Raw genomic sequence first — 25,602 nt, forward strand, 5'->3', positions numbered from 1 at the left:
ATTGCGCGCGCGATATGGGTGTGTCACGGCGGTATCAGAATCAATATCATCGCCGTTGAAGAATGGTTGAGGTTCGGATTGGCAACCGATGGTGAACCCCGGTTTGGTGGGTCAATACCGTGAGGTGATGTGTACTCTAATTTTGCAATTTTAGTTATCATACACTTTGATAGTAAAATAAATATTTATTAATTTATGGTTCAAGTACAAACAACAAACGATCTTTTGTTGACATTTATTTTAAATTTATTTTAAAAATTATGTAAAACTTATCGAAAGTTTGTTTGAAAAAGCGAAAGAAAGCCGTCTTACTCCATCCTCACATATTTTGTAATCCAAGAAACTAATACAAACCCCATTCAAATGCTTCTAGAACTCTTTTAATTTTATTATTTATTTATTTTTTGTAAGAAAACCTGTAGACTTATTTTAAGGACCGTGTTCATTTTTTGTTAATTTTGATTTGTTCCGCTTGATCACCCTACTTACTTGATCAAATGTTTAATTTAAAAAAAATATAAACATAAACATAATTCAGGCAAAATTACCTAAAAACTTAAGATGATAACCATAAAAAATCAACATTTTTACTGTTTCTTTTTTTTTTTTTCAACATTTACTGTATAAATACACACAGTTACATGATGATATTACATCTTGGAATGTAGACAGATTTATTTGTACCCGCGCCGTGTGTATTTGAAATTTACCAGAAATATAAATTTATCTAAGTGTAATGGTAATTCAAATTAAAAAAAAACAATTACATGATTATTGAACAAAAAAACATTCCAGTCCGCACACCAGAAACATACATGAAACTTGATGTTTTCGGAATACTTTTAGGTAATTTTGCAAAAGAAATAACTTGTCATCTTAAGCTGGTACAAATTTTATTTAAAGTTGTTGTCCCTCGGCTCTGGTCGACGTCGTGGGGGGTGCCTAATTTCCAATTTCTAGATTGGTTTTCAATATTTCGAAACAAAATTTATCTCAAAATGCTGTATACAAAATGTTTAGGTTTCACGAGGTTCACTGAGTTAGATAAATGTGACGAGTGCTGAAAATATCAAGTTTTGCAACGTTTTTTTTTTTTTTTGCTGTTCCGAATAACACCATTTGAATGGAATTTCATGTCAAATGTCCATGTGTTTAGCATATCACCGATCGCATCAAAACGATATTGAAAAATATTGCTTTTGATAGAAATACTGAAAAGTTTGACTATTTAATATCCATTTCAGTGCTAAAATAGTAGTTTATGCAACAAGTTGCAAAAAGAGGATTTTTTCAGCACGAGTCGTACATTTATCCAACGAGGTTCACCGAGTTGGATAAATACGACGAGTGCTGAAAAAATCAAGTTTTGCAACTTGTTGCATAAACTACTATTTTAGCACTGAAATGGATATTAAAAAGTAAAAAAAAAACCGCTTTTTTGATAGAGAAAAGATGGCCGTTTCTCCGTTCGAGAATGCCAGGAAAAGTAAGTAATTTCACTACGGAATTGCAAATATACATGGGTCATTCCACCGCAAGCAAAATTTAATAAACTTTTTATGAACAAGCTCAGATTTAACCTTTTCCGCGAAAATTGTGCAAACCCTCCATTTTCAAACCGTGATGTATGTAGAACCCTAAATCGTTGTTTGGAACTCATTTGAAGAAAATTGGATATAAAATCGATTGGCGCAGTCCATTTTCAAATTAAAAATAATATTCAGTGTGATATGAAATTAAAACTTGTTGCGTAATTTTCACATTGACCGCTTGTTTGAACTGACCAAAAATTTACTTTGTTAAACTATCTCCTTTTAAATTCTATATTTCGTGAACGGAAAACACTGAATAAAATAAGAAAACTCCATATAAAATTGATCAAGAACACGTACATTTTAGATAAAATATGCGCTCAATGTGAAAATTCTGCAAGAAGTATTCATTTGAGCAACACACGCTGAAAATATTTTATAGTTTGAAAATGAACTACATAAATTGGTTTTACGCCCTATTCTCTTCAAAAGGACCCATATTTGAGTGATGGGATGGCTCTACTTGTGGTTCCAGAGATATCGCGGTTTTCTAAATTTTTTTTTGAAAAAAAAAATGCGAGACTTTGAGGGTGGTCCAATTTAGAAGAAAATCGGGATTCTTGCACAATTTAAAGGTATCTACGGGCCCTCCAAAGTTAATCTTGATCAGAAAATGTTGATATCAAGTGCAGAGCTTAGGGTGCCCAGAATATGTGAGGTTTTTTAAAACATCGCTCCACAAGCCTAATATTGATCCTTGAGCTTTGTTAGGCATCAGGATCAAATAAGAGCAAAATTGGTCAACATTTACCCTTTTGGTACTTGGAGGTGAATTTTGTATGGGAAAAATCGGAACAAAGCAGGGTGCGCTACTTCCATCCAAATATTCCCAAAAGTGAGATTCTCATTGGAAATTTCATGCTCTACAACTTTGTCAAACACACCTAAACTGTAAAACTCGATCCTGGAAAGTTATTAGCGTTTGAAAAAAGTCATTTGTATGGCCTAATGTCACCCCTGATGACGGTACTGAATTGAATTTGTACAAGCCACAAACTCTGACCCAGAGGTCACGCCCCACCAGAGGTGGTCCAAGAGGTCTCCACGCGCTTGAATTCCTACAAAAGCTACAAATTGGCCCCGGTCTCTCGCAGAATAGCACCAGAGGGCGCGTTTATTTTCAACTGTTTGCGTACGCGATAGACGCGTGCGTCGCGTGTTTATGCTTTATAACCATCGAGATCCAATCACACGGCGGTGTGACGGCATTTGGCGCTCTTTTTCGATTTGGGCACACTTGATTGGACCGTTAGACATTTGAGGCACGCAAGCTGTACCGAGAATTATATCGAGTTGACAGCGGGGGGCGGCGGGTACAAACTTTGTAATTTTTATGCCATTCACGTCAATTCACTCAATCTGCAAAATTTATTGATTCTCTCGAGAGGTTTTTGGTGGGGAGGAAGAGAAGGTTGGTGGAATATTTGCCGTTAGTGAAGAGATAGGTACTAGAAGTGACAAATGATGTTGATTAGAACGCAACGTCCGTAGCGGGGTTGTTGAGTACGGGTCAAGAAATGGACAATTTGTTTCCCATTCAAGTGGTGAACGGCTTGTCGTTATACTTGTTTGCTATCACTGGATGCGGAGAACCTGGAATATTTTGTCGCTTAACATTTTCACTAACCCATTTTTTTTTCTATGTTCCTTTTCAGGTTTCACACCTGCACCGGTCAAACCAAGACCCTCCCCTGCACCACCCAATCGAACCTCTAGACCACTACTCCGTGACTACGACGCAACGAATTCCTCCCCATCCCCATCAGCAGCAGCATCATCCTCATCCTCGACCTGTGCAGCAATCCAGCAGTCTATCCAGCGGCAAGCACGTGAAGCTGAAACCAGCCGACCTTGGTTACAACAATTACTACCAGCCCTCGAACCAACAGCCCAAATCTGCGCCGCCAAAACCGCTAGACTATAAAAAATTAAACAATCACACCAGCACCGCTGGTGGTCCAGCTGGGATACTGAAAAACAACCACCACGCCACCGGTGGTCACTCCAAGCAGCGGCGTCCGCTGATTTACGAGTTGAAACAGTATGAGTACTTCAACAGCAACGACAGCACAGGAAGTAAGCAACTGCCAGCGCCAGCAGTCAAGAACACCAACAGTGTCCTGCAGCAGCACTACAGCGGCCACAACTACAACATCAACTACAATCTGAACTTTACGAAAAATCAATACAACATACTGATATCGCCACCAACGACGACAGCAGCCGGTGGACAGCAGGCTCCACCGTACGACGAGAACAATCACTTCATTAGTAGCCATTATCAGCAATCACAGCAGCAAAACTACCAGAACAACGCTAGGAACTACAAGAACAACAACGCAAACCGTCATCATCAGCAGCAACATTCCTTGTACAGCAACAACAACAACCACTACAATCAATATCTTAGCAATCAACATCAGCAGCAGCATCACTCGTCCAAGCAGCAGCAGCAACATCAACCCGCCTACTTGGACGAGAAGCCACCGCTGTTTGTGGACGGTGACCACGAGCTAGGCAAGATGCAGCGCGAGGAGATTATCATCGAGCACAGTCAGCTGGTTGGAGACGGAAGTGGACCAGGCATCGTCATACACCCGGCCGGCGGAGGCGGCCACCCTGCGGGACAGGGTGGTGGAGCGGCCGGTGGACGACAGCCACTATTGCGCGGCAAAGGCCTTGGCGGATTAGGAGGAGGAGGAGGTGGAGGGGGGAAGCTAACGGCCATCAACCGATCGCATCATTTCACGCAGGTGAGTTCGGAACTGTACCCACAACAGATGTGTGTGTGTCCTCTCTTCTTACGGTGGAGTGTGTTTGGGTTGGGGTGGAGTATGGAAATCAATATGGACCAGCAGATTGGCCGGATTTGTTGGGTGGGATGGGATTTAGTGGTGAGCCTGCCTGGTCCGGCAGCAGCTGATACATACGCGTGGATAACTTTTTGACCTAGTTTTGACCGCGACCGCGAGTTGGCTGTGGGGTGGAGTGGCGGTTTAGGATAGGTTAGTTTTGGGACAGAGTTTAGTAAAACATTTAATGTTTAAACTATTTGATTCATTTTGTCTATAGTTATTCAAATATAACACAAATATTTTTGAAAGTTTTGCTTTGAATAATTTGTTTTAATTTATATTCTATAAACTCAAAAGCTTTCTTTATTTCTGGCGCTGTAAGGTTTTAGCTTTTTTTCGCAACAATACTCGTTCAATTATAATCAAAAAAAATCACGGTGATTGGGGATTCTCGTTAAACATCAAAGAGGGGTGGGCAAGAGCTGAAAACATTAATTTAAAAAAAAACTCTGCAATTATGCAATAAAAAACAAATTAAATTAAAGATTTAATATTTACTGAAATTTTGACATCCGTTCAACAAAAAATCTGATGCAACAGAAATCCAATGCGTTTTTGTAATAAAAATAAATATTTAACTTTTTGTTAACCTCTACAGCTCACAATATATAATATATTTGAATATAGGGGAAATATGCCCTTTCTAATCATACACCTATCTTCGTCATAAGAAGAGTTTGATGCTCGAATAAAGCTCCAAAAATATTATTAAGGCTATAAACTAACCAGCAACAGCACCGTCTGAAGTAAGCACGAAAAATTTATGCCATTTACTGGCCAAAAAGATCAAATTTAATGCACTTTTGATCATAATTTCTATTTTGCAAGACCATATCTCATTATTCCACACGCAAGATGAGCGGTTGACTGCTTAACGAATATCGTTTCACTTGCGCTAACGTTTTCAAAGCGCTTAAGATATAAAATTGCATCTAACTACCGGCAACATGTTCTTTTGAACATTATTTAGTCACTCACTTGAAAAATAATCTCGAAACGTGTCAATAATTAGCAAGCGCCATAAAAAAACAAACGCGCCAAGTCTTTTGACGTTTCAATTTTGACGATCCATTCCAATTGAAGGCTGAAGAAAACCGAGCGAGCAGCGAAAGCAAATAAAAAACAAAGGGTGGCCACCAACACCACCAGCCGCGCCTGTTGGAGTGAGCCAGGGATGCCAGGAAATTTTCTCTATAAATGCTACTTTTCGTAAGTGTTCGCTTGAAATTTCATCAATCTTGGCAGCACTAAGCAGAGCGCTGGAATAAAAAAGAACTAAGCTGAAAATAGGAAAATGAGCGTGGCCCAATGCACTCGACTGATTAGAATGCATTTGAAAAATATATTTTTTAAATGATTGTAAAAGGAATAGTATAAATTTTAATAAAAGTGAAAATAAACAGAAATGTTCACAAAAAGTTGCTCTACTCGTTGGTGTACTTGGTTTTATTAAATTTCAAGGAACACTCCAGATTATCCAGCATCATTCAAACATGAACGCTATTAGGCTTAAAATGGGTATATTTCCCCTGTGTGAATTTCTTTGATACGATTCAACAGCAATTTTATTTCCTTAGATTTCATCTTTGTAAGTGTTTAAAAAAAAGCTGAATGTTTATCAAAAAAAAAAAATGGAAATTCCGTGACATTGTACTGAATAATTTCATAAAATATAAAAGTTATTTAAATGTATTATTTTGAGTTTTTTTTTTTGCAGTCTTTTATACTTTGTATTTTAATTTTTTTGTTAGTTTTTGCACTCTCTCAAACATGACCAGTTTTTGAAAAATGGGTTATCTAAAATCAATTTCTGTGAATTTTCACATCATTTGAAAAAAAAACAAGAGTTAAATATATGTTTTAATAGTCTTAAAAAATGAGCTGTACTTACTTTTTTTTAATAATTTTAAGCTAGTATGCATATTCTTTCAAAATGAGAAGTTTTTTTTTATTTTTGTGAAGTCTAGAAAACTTCAGGAAAATTAAATTTTATTTTAATTCTTTCAAAACTAGACCCTTATAAAAAATATATATTTGTAAGATTTTTCGTTGATTCGAATTTTTCAGAACATAATTTACATTGATTTCTGGAAGTTTTTGCATCATTTTGACCAAACATCTATTACATTGAAAAAAATCGAATCCTAAATTATATTTTTTGTAGAAGTTAACTTACATTTTAGTGATTATTTAACACATATTTTTCATGAGGCTTTGCATTCCATTAAAGATGAGCAGATAATGAAAAATCGGTTGTAAAAGTGCATCAAGAACCTGTAATTTGTTGCGAGTGTGATAAAGAAATATAATGTGGCAAAATTATTTATCTTCCTGCTAACATTAATGCCAAAATTATGTCATTTTCACACATTTTCACGTACCATGAAATTTGAACACTTTGTTCGTGGTTCCCATTTTCATGAACGCTTGTTCACGTTTTTAGGAACTCTTTTTTCTCCGTGTGGTTGTTGATCTTCTCGATATCAATATTGCTCTCTCTGTCAATAAATTGTTCAGTCCCTTCAAATAGCATGCATGCTTTGATTTTTCGTTCCCGCAAATCTCCCGCGCTCGACGGTCCTGCTTTTGACTGCCTACGTCAGAACACTTTTTGTCTAAAAGAGACCAGTTTCTTTGACTTAACCTAAGAAAGTTTGAAAGTATTTTTCCTGATTTTTCTAGAAAGCAGATTCCAAATAAATGCAAACATTTTATCAATTTTGGACATTACTTTCGGAACTATTTTACTGTAGAAATACATCTTTGGGTTTTTTTAAAGTAAACCAATTTTCATTTCTGTTTGCTTTGCAAAAATCAAAAATATAAAATTTTATTTGATTGATCATTCAAATACTAAACATCACATATACAGCAATTCCATTCGAAAAGAGCCTTAATCAAATAAAAGTTCTTTGATCGGGCTCAAATAATTAGACCCGTATTTATTTAATTGGCCATTAGGGTGCCCTACACTGTCAAAAAATGTTGAAATGGCACGGAATTATAAATTTTCAAAAAATGTGGTTTTTGCGAAAATTGACGAAAACTGCCGTTTTTGGGACCACCTTATCACGGTGTAGGTCACCCTAACGGCCAAACAAAAAATACCCAGAAAAAGTCAATTCGATCCTAAAATTTTCCAAGTTTAGGACCGTTCCAATTTTTTTTTTTTTCATTTAAAACTCATTTTAGTTGACTCTCTGGTTGTCAATATCCAAGGGACCGTCGAGGAAGAGAAGCATCAGTTTACAGAACGATGCAAAATGAAGACTCGATTGAAATTTGTTTTTTCATGCTAACCAGCTATGGGAGCGAATCATGGCAACGCAACCAGCAAACAAAAACAAAGAAATGTCAAACTTCAAAGGGGATTTGAATAAACTTACTCGGCATAGATCTCGATTTTTGATCATCGGTGATTTTAATGCCAAACACCAATCTTGGAATAATTCAAAAGTAAATTCCAATGGTAAAATTCTGTTCAGAGATTGCACTTCTGGTCTTTATTCGGTTTTATACCCGAATGGGCCAACTTGCTTTTCTTCTGTTAGAAATCCATCAACAATTGATTTGGTTTTGACAAATCAAAGTCAGTATTGTGGTCCTTTAGTGACTCATGCTGATTTTGATTCTGATCACCTCCCAGTAACTTTTTCACTTTCTCATGAAGCAGTTACCAGACCCAATAGTTCTGTGTTTAATTACCACAAAGCTAATTGGGACAGGTATCAGCATCATATTGAGAATAATTTAAATCATGATTTTGTTTTAGAAACCAAAGCTGATATTGATTCAGCCTTGGAATCTTTAACTAATGCAATTTTGGATGCTAGGAATATTGCTATTCCTAAAGTCCAAGTCAAATTTGATTCTCCCATTATTGATGACGATCTTCAGCTTCTGATTCGTCTGAAAAATGTTCGCCGAAGACAGTATCAACGTTCTCGTGATCCTGCACTGAAGCGAATTCAAAAAGATTTGCAAAAGGTTATTGACCACAGATTCACTCTCCTGCGAAATGAAAAGTTCGCAAGAGATGTCGAACAAATTAAACCTTATTCCAAACCTTTTTGGAAACTTTCAAAGGTTCTTAAGAAACCTCAAAACCCATCCCTTCTTTAAAAGATGGTGATAATATTCTATTAACTAATGGGGAAAAGCTCAAAACTTGCTCAGCAGTTTGAGAGTGCTCATAATTTCAACTTGAATGTTTTGAGTCCTATTGAAGTTCAAATTTCAATAGAATTTCAGAATATTGTTGAACAAGAATTTTCATCAGATGAAGTTTTTAATACGGATCTGAATGAAATAAAATCTATTATCAAAAAATTTAAAAATATGAAAGCCCCTGGTGAGGATGGCATTTTTTACATTTTAATTAAAAAATTACCAGAAGTAACTTTAAGTTGCTTGGTCAAAATTTTCAACAAATGTTTTGATTTGGCATATTTTCCCAGTAGTTGGAAAAATGCCAAAGTAATTCCGATTTTGAAACCGGATAAAATCCTGCTGAAGCCTCAAGCTATCGGCCCATTAGTTTGCTTTCATCTATTAGTAAATTATTCGAAAGAATAATTCTTAATAGAATGATGACGCACATTAATGAAAATTCAATTTTCGCTGATGAGCAGTTTGGATTTCGCCTTGGGCATTCAACTACTCATCAGTTGTTGAGAGTTTCAAATTTAATTCGAAGCAACAAATCTGAGGGCTATTCTACTGGCGCTGCTCTTCTAGACACAGAAAAAGCATTTGACAGTGTTTGGCATAAAGGTTTGATTGCGAAATTGAAAAGGTTTAATTTTCCGATTTATATCGTGAAAATTATTCAAAATTATTTGACGGATCGTACTCTGCAGGTATGTTATCAGAATAGCAAATCTGATCAACTACCTGTACGTGCTGGCGTCCCTCAAGGAAGCATTTTGGGTCCAATTTTATACAATATTTTTACTTCTGACTGCCTGATTTGCCCCAGGATGTCAGAAATCACTTTTGCTGATGACACAAGCATCTCCGCCAAAGGCAGAAGCCTTCGTGTCATCACAAGAAGATTACAAAAAGCTTGGATATTTTCAATTCTTATTTGAAAGAATGGAAAATTACTCCAAATGCTGCAAAACTCAACTTATTATTTTCCCTCACAAACCAAGGGCTGATTTTCTTAAACCAAAAAGTCATCACATTATAAAGATGAATGAGGTAAATTTAAAGTGGGAGGATCAAGTGAAATATCTTGGACTTGGTTTTGACAAAACCTTACTTACAAGGATCACATTGAAAGTATCCAGGTTAAATGTAACAAATATATTAAATGTTTGTATCCACTTATAAACAGGAATTCTAGACTTTGTCTCAAGAATAAACTGTTAATTTATAAACACATTTTCAGACCTGCCATGCTTTATGCTGTGCCGATCTGGACAAGCTGTTGCTTAACCAGGAAGAAAAACTTCAGAGGATTCAGAACAAAATTCTGAAAATGATTCTGAAACTTCCTCCCTGGTTCAGCACCAGTGAACTTCATCAATTAGCCGAAGTTGACACTTTGGATGTTATGTCCAATAAGATAATTGATGCATTTCGACAAAAATCATTGCAGTCTTCAGCTGCATTGATCCGCTCTTTATATAGTTTATAAGTTAGTTTTAAGGTATCCTTTTTCCCTTTTGTACATGTAGGACCTCCTACATTTGAAATCACTGAATAGCGAAAGCTACAATATTTCATGAATAAATGAAAGTTGCTAGTATTTAAAATTGAGGTGAAAAGTCATCGTTTGTGATTGGACACTCAATAATATTTTAACTGAATGAATGTACATGGAAAAGAAATTTGAAATAAAAAAAAAAAAAAAGAAATGTCAAACACGTGGGTTACGTGGGTCTCGTGGCGCAGGGGTAGCGGCTTCGGCTGCCGATCCCGATGATGCTATGAGACGCGGGTTCGATTCCCGCCTTATCCACTGAGCTTCTATCGGATGGTGAAGTAAAACGTCGGTCCCGGTTTCTCCTGTCTCGTCAGAGGCGCTGGAGCAGAAATCCCACGTTAGAGGAAGGCCATGCCCCGGGGGGCGTAGTGCCAATAGTTTCGTTTTCGTCAAACACCCTTCAAAGCTTCGTTTCTCAAAGAAAAATGTCTATGCAAGCCATGAGAAAGTGAAATTATTGACAACCGGAATAGATGCAAATAGAATCCAAGGGACCGTCGAGGAAGAGATCCTTCAAGCAAGAGAAAAAATCGAGGAATAAAGACAATCGAAGTATGCAGTTTGAAGGGACTGAAGAATTCATCGGTACATGGAGTAATATTGATATCGAGAAGATCGACAGCCACAGAGCCGACTGTAATACATAAAGACATAAACAGAGATCTCAAATCAAATTCTTCTGTGTATTCACGGGGACTGCCAAAATTCAAGCCTTAAAAAATGAGTGTACAAATATTTAATTTAAGTTGATACACGTTTTATGTCACTACAATTATGACAAATAAAAAATAATTAGCACAACAGGGTGCAAATGATTGATTTACTGGAGATCAGAAAATTTCAATAAATAAACAAATCGAAGATTTTCTAAGAATGTATTAAAGCTTGTTATTTCTTAAGAACAATATTGATGTTTCTAATAAGAAACACTAATTGTTTGTTATTAAACTGTTATTTATTCAGGAAAACCAAAACATCAACGTCGCCGTTCAAACTCTAATCGATTCCGCTCGATTGCTCCTTCAGTATCAATTCCTTCCAAGTCGAGTCAAGCTTATTCCGCATGCCAGCAATTCCAGCTGTCGTCGCCAGTCGTCGATGGCGCTCCAAAGGGGTGGTTTTCCTTCAGATTCTAATTCCCGTCCAGACACCACCATCTCGGAGGCCAGGAATTCGACGGAACGCGCGTCGCCTTCCCGATTGCCGACTCGGCCTATATCAATAGGGCCGTTAAGGGTTAGGAGGTTTAAGAGCAAAGAACTAATCCTAGGCGACTCGAATCCGACTTACCGACTCAATTGGTCGAGCTGTCTCGAGCCGGATTGACACTTGCACGTGTTCGATTATAAACTGCAGTTCAGACTTACTTACAGCCGCAATGTCGTGGAAACTACATCAAATGGCGATTAGCGACACACTGTTATAAGCTCAGTGGCACTTTTGAGCAATGGTCGCATTGAAACCAACAGGATTAACTTCTAGTTTATTATTATTGGTTGTCAGTAAGGCTCGGACTCGGACCGGGGGGGTCTCCGTATAAATCTTGCCGCGGTACCGTGGGGCGCTCCGTTGACAATTTTCTGCAAGCTGCTCTAATTGACACACATTTCATGAACGCAGAGCATTTTATTATGCTAATTGCTTTTGATTATGGGTTGTTTGTGAGGCACTCGCCAGAATTTTAATTGGGCGTGGGAAAATCTTCGCGCGGACGTGCTCCCCCCCTTGAAGTTGGCGCGAAAGGCTTACACTTTGCGCCCACTCAGGAGGAACTTGGAGAGGAAGTTAAGAGTGCTTGCCGTGCAGTTTGGTGGACACGGTGTGCAATTGCATTTTAATGAGCGAACGAGTGCTTGCTATCCAAATTGCAAGCTCGTGTTTAAAAGGCATTCAATGAAGTGGTTGAGAACTTACTTCCATATTAAATAAAAAACCATATTCAAATGTTGAAATATATTTCTATAAAAACAAATAAAAAAAAGCAAATACAAGTTCTGCAAAAAGCTTGGTGCCCACGTGCTCCATTTAAAGCTCTGCAGAATCATAAAATAGAATGACACATTCATCCAAAGAGAGAGAGAAAGAACAGGTTCCGACGCACCAAAGCCATCATCCGATTGATTGTTTCGCTCGTTTGTCAACTACCTCTATATGGCGGATGAATATGGTTTCCATCATCGTCAAGTTGAAATAATAACAATTTGCATCGTATCGTATAGCTCAAATAAGGTAGGATGCGGAGGATGATGACGACGACAGGCGACAACAATAAAATTGATGCCCCGTCATTATGCTTTATTCCTGGAACTAATGCATGTGATTTGTATGGTGAAAGAATGACAATGTCCCCGATGGCGCCAGTTTTGATCCCATTATTACAGCATTTCGCAGCGTTGTTTAATGATTACATTTGAAATGCTGAAAAGAGGCATTCCTCTATCCTGGTAAAAAGTGCGTCGCTTGCGCTTTGATCGATATACAGTCATGCCCCGGTTTTGCACGCCTCGGTTTTGCACTGCCTCAGTTTTGATTCGTTCAGCTGCCTTCGTTAAGCACGACCCAGCACTTGCCACTTCTATGAGATTTTTCAATTTTTATGGTTAAAAGTTAAATTCCAAGGTGATGTCACGATTTTTTTTTTCGTTCAAAATTTTTGAGGAAATTGCCTAAAATGTTACAAAAAGACTGACGAAAAATGCAGGATAGAATGTCTCTCCTTAAAAAATTAAATATCATTTGCTAAAATTGTGTTTTTTTTTAAAGTCAACGTCAACGTTAACGTCAAAATTTTCAAAAATCGATAGTGGGATTCGATTTTCCAGCCAATTTTAAATAAAAGTTCCGTATTGACCATTGTGTTATGTCCAATCCTGTTGAAGATACAGCGGTTTAAAAAAAATGTTGAAAAAATGTTATTTTGGTGGTTTTAGGCATGTTCTATATGACAGACTTTTTTTCAGTCTCAAAAATATTTTTAACGGAAAGCACGTCCAATTATCCGTAAGTTTGCATCTGACAGCTTTTTAATTTGACTCGTTTTAATATTGACATAAGCTAATTTACTGTTCAGTTTTCTACCACACTGATATAATTATACTATTTTCAGTTATGAGCAATCTAATTAGGCTTATATCTGTGAGCCCATACATCCAATTGAAAAGCTGCCAATGGCAAACTTTGGTTTTCGACACTAAAAAATCAAGTTTGTCGTTTATGAAATGCAAAAAACCACAAAAAAAACAGTTTTTTCAACATTTTTAGTTTTTTTAAACCGATGTATCTTTACAAGGTACTTTTCTTGTATTTTGAAAATGCAATGTTCCTCGAAAAAATACACTAAATTATTGTTATTGCAATATGAGTATCCAAAGATCGGAATTTTTTCATACATTTTCGATAGCAAAACATTTTTTTGAAAATACCCAAATTTTCACAAAACTACGTATTTTTGGAAAAAGTATTCAAAATTTCAGTTTTTAACAATATGGGTATCAAATTGTCGGCATTTTTTCATATATTTCAAACAACATTTTTTTAAATACTCCAAATTTTCACAAAACTTCACATTTTCCAAAAAAAAAAACTCAACATTCAAGTATTTTTCAATATGGGTAGCAAATGACCGGAATTTTATCGTACATTTCTAAAGTTTTATTTTTTTTAAATGCTCAAAATTTTACAAAACTACGTATTTTCGAAAACAAAAATCTCAAAAATTCAGTTTTTTACAATATGAGTATTAAATAATCGAGATTTTTTCATACATTTCGAATGTAATTACATGTTTTTGAAAATTCTCGAAATTTTACAGAGCTACGTATATTTGACAAAAAAATACGCAAAAATTAATTTGTTTACAATTCCGAACCATTCAGAATTTTTTCGAATGTAATAACAAAATTTTTTGAAAATACTGAAATTTTTCCAAAAAATACGTATTAACGAAAAAAAAACTCAAAAATTTCAAAATTTGTTACATTCGAAACAACTGAAAAAAAATCCGATCATTTGATACCGTATTGTAAAAACTTAGATTTTGAGTAATTTTTCAAAAATACGTAATTTTGTAAAAAAAATAGTATTTAAAAAATCATTATAACTTTCGAAATGTATGAAAAACTCCCGATCGTATTGTTTCCAAAATACGTGAATTTGTTAATTTTTTGAGTATTTTCAAAAAAAATTTCGAACGTTATCGAAATGCATGTAAAAATTCAGATCATTTGATACCCATGTGATAAAAATCTTAAATTTTGAGATTTTTTTCTTCGAAAATACGTAGTTTTGTGATTTTTTTGTTATTTAAAAAAATGGTTATTACTTTCGAAATGTATGAGAAAGTCCCGATCGTATGATACCCATATTGTAAAAAACTAAAATGGGGAGTATTTTTTTTCAAAAATACGTAATTTGTGAAAATTTTGTGTATTTTCAAAAAATGTTGTGTTCGAAATGCATGAAAAAATTCCGATCATTTGATACACATAATGTGAAAAACTGAAATTTGGAGTATTTTTTCGAAAATACGTACTTTTGTGAAAATTTTGAGTATTTTCAAAAAAATGTGTTATTACACTCGAAATGTATGAGAAAACTCCGATTATTTGATACCCATACTGTGAAAAATAAAATTCTGAGTATTTTTTTTAAAAATTCGTGGTTTTGTGAAAATTTTTAGTATTTAAAAAAATTGTATGCCATTCGAAATGTATGAAATAAACCCGATCATTTGATACCCATATTGCAATAACATTTATTTTGTGACTTTTTTAAGTAAAAAAATGCATTTTCAAAATACAGGAAAAATACAGATCGTCCCGATTCCAAAACACTCTAATTTTTTGATGTTTGATGATGATGATGATGATTTTTCATACGATTATAACCAATGTCTCCCATATAGTCAAATTCCATAAGCTCTGTGCTTCAGTTATGCACGCCTCGGTTTTGCAGCCCCCATATGCGGTGCAAAATCGAGGCATGACAGTACCGCAATAATTACCGCATTCAATGAAAGGAACAATAGAATTGTTTAAGGTGAAACGGGAAGGCGGCGCCATATTGACACCACGATTAAAAGTTTTCAAAAACACCCAGAAAGCAAACAAAAAAGAAAATTGTTTTTATTTGTAATGTCAATTTTCCGAATACTCCATTTGAAATTTCTTGAAAAATAATAAAATGTTACCTTTGAGTCAAAATTTTTGCATATTTTTTCTTTGAGATTATGTTTTCATAATTATTTTCAAAATTCATCAAGAAACACTAGCGATGTGTTGAAGATTAAAAATTCTGGTAAATTCTTCTATTTTCAATTTATTAACTAATTTGTTAATGCAATCAAGTAAACCACGTCCTTTGAATGACAAGAAAATCACCAATTCTCAGCACGCAAATTTAATCTCCGTCGAACATGCATTAAGTACTTTACCGTAATTTGCATTTTTTTTTAATTGCACCATAAAACGGAAACGCAAATCGTGTTTTAAAAAGCCACCAAACTACACCACACTTGACGGCACGAAGGGTTTCAAACTCTTAAATTGATTTTAATAGTTAATAAAGTACGTACCCACTTTCAGGTCTGTCGTGTTTATTAACACCTGGAACCGTTTAAAAACGAGTTCGACATGTGTACCAACATCTTGTACTCGCTGGACTAATTGAACCTGTATTTGAAAGACAAAGTCATATCTCAATTACTCTAGATGTAATTTTTAGTAGACAAGTTTGATTTTTTCTCCCTTTTCAATTATTCTCAAACATGTTCCAATTAATAATTCAGTGCAAAACTGCCCCCAATCGTGACGGGGGTGAAGAAATGAAATTTATTACCTCATAATTTTACCACTAAGTGATTAACCATCAACAAAGTGCCACTTTTTCTGTACGGCATGTTCCAACACACAGGTGTTCTCAAATCATGCGGGTACGGGAAGGCAACATCGCGTGTTTGGGTTGGGGCGCACACACCGAAATTGAATGATTCTTGAGGCATGGACATGAACACCACAAAGTTGCACAGTAAATAAAATACGTGAAAGATTTATCGTAATTTAACAACAACTTCAGATTGCGTACTTCACCTTCGTCATGTATTTGTGAAGATTATCCACTTTTTTAAAAGGTTATGTGAAATTCTCCACGGAAGTTCTAAATCAGTTTCGCTTTAAAAAATCAAAATCAAAGTTGGACTGAGAAAGCTTAGAATGCGTTTTTTCCTGTGCAGGGCGGTGCTTGTTACAAAATAAAGGCCCACTACACGAAACCTGCGGGGATCAGTAGTAGTTTCTCGTTTCTCTAGACACGTGACGTGGTGTGCTAATTCGGCAGTCAATTAATTTGGTCAATTATTCGGAGACCCTTTGAAGAGGGTGACCAGCACAAAGCTATGCTCAACAATCTAGAAATTGTTTGCTTTAAGTTAATGTGAGCTGCACTCAAGGGATTTGGGCGCAGTAGGCCTTGGCACACTAACCTGTAGAGAATATCTTGAACAATGGGGTAACTTTACAAGAAAAAGGTAGGTCATGTAAACATTTTGCCATGGCCAATCTCGAACGGACAGTGACGTTATTTATCGACGCGGTGGTATTACGCATGCTAAGCTGTCCCCGACAGGGGAGTGACACCTGGATTATAAATCGCAGTTTAACATACTTCTCCCGTGTTTGTTGATGGTGACCGGCAGAGCTTGCTATGTTTTTTTTAGGGAAGGTGAATCGTGTCACGCTTGGATCTTTTTTTTATTCTCATGGCCTACACTGATTTTCGAATAGAGGAAGCAACCATAAATACACTGTTTATAGGCTGCTTCCGTTGGATTTTGATCAGGAGTGGGCTTCTGACTTGTGAACTGGATGAAAAATAAAATTTATGGTCACTCCATTATGCAAATAACTACTGCAGAACAATTTCACCAAACGGGTAGGAATAGGAAACAAATATTTAAACAATTTGACATTTATTGATTTATTTCCGCAACAGCAAAATAAATTAAACGTCAATCGTCCCCCTTTTTCCCGCAGATAATCGCAGCCCTCGCCGTATCGATCGGACCGCTGGCGGCCGGCCTCGGGAAGGGCTACTCCAGTCCAGCCATCGCGAGTCTCCAGGAGCTGCAGATCCGGCAACGGGGCAACTACACGTCCTTCTCTGTCAACGATCAGCAGGCCAGCTGGATCGCGAGTCTGTCGCTGTTGGGTGAGTTTACTTTGTTTCGCAGCAAAATAAACTAAATTTCTGATTTTGGTATATATATTCTTTTTTAACTAAAAAGCTACTGAAAATAATTGAAAAAATATTTTGTCGTTCCATAATTAATTTACAAGCCTTGTTAACCAATTCTGACATGTTCGAAAACTTCTGTTAAAATATTATGGCAAATAATAAAAAAATCAGAAAAAAACAGACTTTAAAATTTGAACTGTAAAATACAAAAAGTAATTGTTTTGAATAATTTGCTATTGATAAAATTAGATGTCCATTTAGATGTGTTCATGAAATTAAAAAAAAAACATCGGGAAAATTTTCAAAAAAACACTGATCTTTGATTATTTCCAAAAGGGCGCAAAAGGTTATCAGTTGAACTTTTCAGATTTTTTTTTAAATTTTAAAATCCAGCCTAACATTTGTCTAATGATATATTATAATACATTTTTACCGAGTATAAAGTTGTCAAGTTAAATAAAAAATTATTCATAATATGAAAAATGTTTCACGAAAAAAAAAAATTAAGGTTTGATCGAAACCTTAAAACGGTGAAAAGATATGATTCGATATTCTGTGTTGGTATTTTTTCTTTTTGTAAAATTAAAAAATACTATTTTTTCAAAAGAATCTAACATGTTTTCTTGATTTTTTTTTTCAAAGTGCCTACACCTATACCGAAGACACCAAATTGCTTCTCAGGATATCATTTGTTGATCATTCACATGATACATGGTGGCCATATAACCCCCTCAAATTTGAATAGCATTATGTCTAATCTAATCTAACCCTAGCGCAGCCAGGCTTTCGAGGGCATCCTGGAAAATTCCTTTTAGACATACCAAATGTATATGTAAAGTTTTAGGCTTATCAATTAATTCCAATATTCATTTTTTAAGATAAGTCTCGAAGCTCAAAGCTTTTTTCTGAATTGCGAATTGAAATTTCAAAGTAATTTGTTTGCTATTTCTTTCTTGTTTTATTTTTTTTAAATAAATTTATATTAAAAAAATAAATTCAAAATATTTTAGCACCTTCGATAATATTTCTTTCATTGATTTGTTTTCAGCTTTGACAAACGTACAAACATGGCATTATTTTTTGAAAGAAGAAAATGAAAATACACAAAAATTCAAAAAATATGTTTAGATGTAAAAAAATCACCGAAAAATATTTGTCAAAATTTGGTAAAGAGCAATGTACTTCAGATATAGCCATTTTTAGCTTAAATTTTACAACAAAATTGTCTTTTTTAAAGTTAAAAATAGCCTTGTTCATTCTGTGAAAAAAAAAATAATGTTCGAATAACTAAGAAAATTCTCTACGATTTTCTTTTTGTCACATATTTAATCTGACCTTTGAGCCTTGCAAAAAAATAAAATTATCAAAAAAATAGTATTTTAAGTTTTTTTTAAGTTCTACCCAATTGACCCTCAACTTCAAATTTTTGAAATCACGACTTACATGTCAAAAGGGCCTAAATCATATAATTTGGGCCTATTAAAATGTAAGTTATTTTCAGCCTTGCAATATCTCTGAGCCTCTACCAAAAGGGTGGATGACAATATCCAAAATTCAAATTGTAATTGATTATTTGTTTTACTTTTTATCACCAAAAGTATAAATACAAAAATCCGTATTTTTATTTTAATTGTCGGCATTTTTATATGTTATAGCGGACTAAGCTAGCTTTTGCGTCAAAGTAAGGACTCTTTTGAGGAAAAAAGTCTAAAATATCGTTTAACAAAATCACTAAATTTGCAATCGAAAATTATTTTTCACACTTTTGCATAGAGTTTTTCATTATTTATTTTTTTTCTAGGAATAGTCATTCAAGGTTATAATTTACGAAAAAAGTTTAATTTTTTGCCATTTAAAAATACTTATGAAGGAAAACAAACAATAAAAACTTTCGAAAACCAAAAAATTCAACCATTTTATTTTATATTTTATGGAAAATGAGTTTTTTCAGTGTAACCTAATTAGCCCTAATTGTTCAACGCAAGGTATCTCGAAAACTATAATGTTAAAAAAGAAACGAAACTATTGGCACTACGCCCCCCGGGGCGCCCCCCGGGGCATGGCCTTCCTCTAACGTGGGGGGATTTCTGCTCCAGCGCCTCTGACGAGACAGGAGAAACCGGGACCGACGTTTTACTTCACCATCCGATAGAAGCTCAGTGGATAAGGCGGGAATCGAACCCGCGTCTCATAGCATCATCGGGATCGGCAGCCGAAGCCGCTACCCCTGCGCCACGAGACCCCTGTTATTAAATTGTCTGCTCTTCTTTCAATAAAAGTAATTCCGAAATTAAAAAAGATTACTCACCATTTTAAAATGACCAACATAAAAGTATTTCAAGCTCTTTTAATGGACAGAAAAATTCACAGAAGCAACGTTTTTAACATTGAAAATCGTTTATTTTTTATTCTGCTTTTCAAAACGTAATAATTTATAAAACTTTTTTTTGGGGTGCATCATTAGATTTAATTAAACAGAAAAAATATGCCTATCCAAGAAATAACTTTCTTATAATATCACGATTTTAAGATCGTTCACATAAATTTGAGTAATTTCATGAGCTATTCGATTGTAAAATTAAATGTCAAAAATTGAGCACAATTCAATAACCCAATGCTTTATGTTTTAAGATGGAGTAAATTAAATGTCAGCAAAAGTAATCGACAGTTCACCCATTATCGCCCTCTCGTGTCGTGCTAATCCCACAGAGGAAAATTATTAATATCTGATATTGAACTTTCTTTCCCTTTTTTTTTTTTTTTTTAGGTGCCCTGTTCGGTGGCATGTTCGGCGGCGTCGCCATGCAGTACGGCCGGAAGCGGGTGCTGGCGCTGATGTCGCTTCCGTTCTCGCTGTCCTGGATCCTGACCGTGTTCGCCAAATCCGTGGAGACGATGTTCTTCACCGCGTTCATCGGCGGGTTTTGCTGCGCCATCGTGTCCACCGTGACGCAGGTGTACATCAGCGAAATCTCGTCGCCGGACATCCGGGGCTTCCTCAGTGCGATCCAGAAGATTGCCGGCCACATGGGCATGCTCATCTCGTATCTGCTCGGCGCGTACCTGGACTGGCGGCAGCTGGCGATGCTGGTCTCGGTGGCGCCGATTATGCTCTTCATATCTGTGATCTATATACCGGAAACGCCGAGCTTCTTAGTGTTAAGAGGTTGCGATGATGAAGCTCATCGGTGAGTCATTCTTCGGGGGATGCTTGTTAAAGTGGAGACTAACGTTTGACCTCTTCTCCTTCTTCCAGCTCACTACAATGGCTTCGGGGTCCACACAAAACGTAGAGATAGAACTCGACACCATCCGATCGAACGTACGTACATCGAGAATCAACCTGCTGAACCGGATGTCCTCGGTGGCGACGACCACGACGACGACCGTGTCCAGCGCTGCCAGTGGCCAGCCCGGCCTGCAGCAGCAACAACAACAGTCACAATCCACGTCAAGCCAGCTGGCTGGCTTTGTGCGGTCCTGGCACCTGCCCCGCATCTCGTGCGACGCCATCATGGCCAACGTGAAGGCCGTCATGCGTAACGCCCGCCTGGTCAAGCCAGTTTCCATCACCTGCGGCCTTATGATCTTCCAGCGGTTCACCGGTTAGTACTCTTCAGAAAATTGAAATCTCCAACCACATTTCTCATACAATCTCCTTCCCCCCCATTCAGGTGCCAACTCGTTCAACTTTTACGCGGTGAGCATCTTCAGCAAAACCTTCGCCGGGATGAACCCCCACGGAGCGGCCATCGCCGTCGGGTTCGTCCAACTGCTCGCATCGATGCTGTCCGGTCTGCTAATCGACACCGTTGGCCGCATCCCGCTCCTAATCGTGAGCAGCGTCTTCATGTCCCTCGCCCTGGCCAGCTTTGGGTCGTTCGTGTACTACGGCCACACGAACAAGCTGCTTGCGACGGCAAACTTCGATCTGGACGCGCCCGTCGGCAACAACGACTGGATTCCGCTGCTGTGCGTGCTGGTCTTCACGGTGGCGTTTTCGCTGGGCATTTCGCCCATTTCGTGGCTGCTGGTCGGGGAGTTGTTCCCGCTGGAGTACCGCGGCATTGGAAGCTCGATCGCGACCAGCTTCAGCTACTTCTGTGCCTTCCTCGGTGTCAAGACGTTCATGGACTTTAATGTGAGTTATGGAGATATTTATTAAAAAAAAATCCATGATACATGCTACTTTTCAAAAGTCTTATTCATTGGCTAAAACAGAAATTTGTTCATTTATTTATTTATTTATTATAAAAAATATTTATAAAACTAATTCTTTCTAATTAATACGCTTAAATGATGGTTGTTGTTGCACTGTTTTTGATTTACAAAAAAATGAATCTTTATTGTCAAACATTTTTCTTGTATTTCAGAATTGTGTTGACTAGTTTTAAAACATATTATCTTCATATATTTTTGAAATCTGTCTAGAAAACATGAAAACACTAAACAGACCAAATTTAATGATCGAAAAACTTCTTAAAACAACAAAATTACCAGATTTTTTTTATTTTGGCCTATGTATATTTATTTTATTTTTATTCTTAAGTGCTTTTTCTCTACGAAAAATAAAATAAAACAACTTATTTTAAAAAAGCAACTGCTCGAATGTTATTTTATGTCGAACACACATGTGTTAAGTAAATTCACCGTATAAAAAATGTTACTTTTCGATACTAATGCTGAAAAGTTCTATTTTTTAGAAGTAGCACTTTCCATCACTTGTATTGAAAGGTATTAATTTTCCATTCTTTTATTTTTGGTAGCGAAACGTAGGCCGTTTCGTCGATTAAGAATGGCAGGAAAAGTTTCACGACGGAATTGCAAAAATAATTTTTCTAACCTTTGTTTATCCAGGTCAGCCATGTGTATTTTGGAACACATTCATAATCGGTGTGCACCGATAAAAAAATACTTTGACATATTGTTATCATGCGTTCAATTTTGATTTCAATTATTTTAAACTTTTTAGGCAAAATCTTTTTCTTTTGCAAATTTAATTTTTATTGAAAGATATTTTTATATCAAATAAAAACCTCAAGATTGATTCATATCTTTCTAATACATTTATGAAGTTCACGTTAAGCATTAGGGTGTTTCATCCAAACAAAAAAGTTCTCAGAATCAGGCAAACCGAGGTTCCCCTAGTAGAGGATACCCATAGGGACTCTCATGCCAAATATCAGCCCATTTGGTTGAGAATTGGCCTGTCCCCAGCGGTTCAAAGTTTACATGTAAATTACTATGGGATTTTTGAGCTTTTCGTTCAATCGTTCCTACAGGTCTGGGGACAACATGGATTCACTCGGAATAAAGACAGGTGTGTAGGGGATGGTCCAATGAACAAATTCCAGAAGGAATTAGGGTTGTCCATTCTGTCCCCAAGGTGCGCATTGGATCGACGTCCGGTGTCTCCAGAATCAACGATTCACCCTTCAAATGTACGTATTGTCCTTAGTATGCTATGATGGCTAGCTGAAAATTGCGACGCCCCATGTCAGACGGTGAACACGTGGCAGAACATACACTCAAGTTTTGGGTCAGAAACATTCTTTAAAGTAATAAAATTACAATTATTGATGTTCCAGTAATAATTTGAACTATTCCAAATAACGTAACACGATTATTTTGTAATAATAATGCAATCGATGCTTCCCCACGTGATCACCGTCTGACATGGGGCGTCGCAATTTTCAGCTAGTCGTCAAAGCATACTAAGGACAATGCGTACATTTGAAGGGTGAATCGTTGATTCTGGAGACACCGGACGTCGATCCAATGCGCACCTTGGGGACAGAATGGACAACCCTAATTCCTTCTGGAATTTGTTCATTGGACCATCCCCTACACACCTGTCTTTATTCCGAGTGAATCCATGTTGTCCCCAGACCTGTAGGAACGATTGAACGAAAAGCTCAAAATCCCATAGTAATTTACATGTAAACTTTGAACCGCTGGGGACAGGCCAATTCTCAACCAAATGGGCTGATATTTGGCATGAGAGTCCCTATGGGTATCCTCTACTAGGGGAACCTCGGTTTGCCTGATTCTGAGAACTTTTTTGTTTGGATGAAACACCCTATTAAGCATGCTTATCAAATAAATTAAAGCGTCCAATTCCCCGGTTTTACAAAAAATCCAAGAAAACGTGATTTTTTCAACAAAATTCTCGGAAAATCCCGGGAATTCACGGAAATTTGAAATATATTCAAAAATAAAAATAAATGATAAAATAAACAATTTTTTTTTTCTTAAAAACAGCTAACTAACGAAATACTTTTTTTTAAATCGGGGATTCCCAAATCCCGGGAATTTTCATATATTGTCCCGAGAATGTCCGAAATTGAAAAAAAAATCAAGATCAGGAAATTCTGATTTTGTTGTGGAAATATACGAACAGTTGAAAACTTAGTAATCGATAAGAGATTTAGTTAAACATTTTTATTCAGCATTTATTTGGCTGACAATGGATATTTGTTGAAATTATAGTTTACAGATCCGCAAATTCCTAGCGCTCAAAATTTTTTCTAATGAATGTTATTCTTTTTGAAAAGACTTGGTATTATTTACGCATATTCATGATTTTAAATTAAAAAAGTAATATCATATTTAATAATTTTTCATCAAACACCGGCATCAAGACAGCTGTTTAAGACATATGTTTGCACAATGTTTTATTTTTCTAATTTTTTTATTGATTTCGGTTGAAACAGAAACATAACATAATAATTAGAACACCGATATCCAAATGAATTGCTCTATAAATGTCCTGTACCTATTCAGACTGTGGTCCTGATTTTCCCCAGTTGGCATAAATTCCCGGGATTTATAAGTTGTTTTTCCGTTTCCCGGGAAATTTAAAATCTGGGAAAATTAGACGCCCTGTTCATTTCATAATACGGAAACGGAAAAAAAATCTGAAAATCCCCGGAATTCCCATGAAATGGCGACAAATTCACGGGAATCAGAAATTTTTGTTCACGGGAATTCCCGGGCCGGAAAGTGAACGTTTTTTTTTTTCAAAAAAAAAAAAGATTTTTTAATAAAAAAATGTATTGATTTAAAAATGAATCATTTGTTGTTTTTTTCTGGTTATAGGGCATACATTTTAAAAGGACCTGAAATTTTTGCCCTTTTAAAATATCAGTGATTTAAAAAATCTGAAAATGTAGATAAAACTCTCCAAGATATCATCAGTTGAAAATTGAACCTCAAATTGAAAAGTTGAAGCCAACAAATACTTTTGTGCGATTTAAATAATCGCACAAAAGTACTTGTTGGCTTTTCTACGAAATTTGTTCATAATTTCCAATAGTCAGTTGGTACTTTTTGTCCACTAAGACCGTTGCAAATATTTCTTGAAGTCCCGAGGTCAAGAGGGGGCCCAGTTGTTTTGCAATCTTTAGTTTTCAAAATATCCAAGTATTGAAAATATTTTTTTTTTCGCCGAAAAAAAAACTTTTTGCGGTCTGTACATTGGAACTCCACAAAAATTGAAAATATTTTTAATCGATTAACTTTGAAAAATATTTACATTGGCCAGAAGTATAAAAAAAATCGAAGGATGCAAAATGGCTTATCTGGAGTTAAGGAATCGATAGACGAAGTTTAATCCAAATAAAAAAAAAAAACAATAAAAAGTTGGTTTGAAAAAACGTACTTACATGAAATTATTAACCGTAATTTGATCAAAATCTTCTAATTTTGTTCAAAATTATTAATTGGAGAGTGTCGAAAAATATTTGCTTTGCAATTTATCCCAAAATTATAATATAATTTTTTAATAATCACCCCTTCTTCCCCGCTACTTTCAGGCATGGTTCGGCCTGCACGGCACCTTCTGGCTGTACGCGTGCATATCCTGCGCGGGCCTGTTCTTCGTCATCATGGTCGTGCCGGAGACCAAGGGCCGCGACCTGGAGGAGATGGACCCGAAGTACGTGCGAACGCTGACGATAAATCGATGAGACATGGGAACGCACGTAGAGTATCTAGTATAGTATTTAATGGGCCCCCCCGAGCAATAGTGTCCTAACCGCCGCCGTTGTCCTTTGTCGTCGCCAGGTTGCTGGTTCTACCACTTTTGCTTGCGCTCGCTTGTTGTTGCGGCGATGATTTTAGGCTAGGGCTAGAGAGCAAGACAGAGGCGAGGAGAGGTGATAGAGAATGAACGATTAACGATATTTAAATGTTCCTAAATGAGTGCGAATGAAAA

At 36.3% G+C, this 25,602-nt stretch overlaps 1 protein-coding gene across 1 annotated transcript in view; it reads left to right on the forward strand.

Annotated features, from left to right (window-relative positions):
- The window catches only part of LOC6036126, a 251,293-nt gene extending 225,691 nt beyond the window's left edge, over positions 1-25,602 (forward strand). Inside the window, 7 exon segments of the mRNA XM_038252913.1 lie at positions 3,248-4,345; positions 17,186-17,360; positions 20,155-20,575; positions 20,644-20,669; positions 20,672-20,992; positions 21,062-21,528; positions 25,202-25,602. Coding sequence (XP_038108841.1) covers positions 3,248-4,345; positions 17,186-17,360; positions 20,155-20,575; positions 20,644-20,669; positions 20,672-20,992; positions 21,062-21,528; positions 25,202-25,354 — 2,661 coding nt within the window. The 3' untranslated portion in view covers positions 25,355-25,602.

The sequence above is a fragment of the Culex quinquefasciatus genome, chromosome 2, assembly GCF_015732765.1.
Source record: "Culex quinquefasciatus strain JHB chromosome 2, VPISU_Cqui_1.0_pri_paternal, whole genome shotgun sequence".
Classification (NCBI taxonomy): Eukaryota; Metazoa; Arthropoda; class Insecta; order Diptera; family Culicidae; genus Culex; species Culex quinquefasciatus.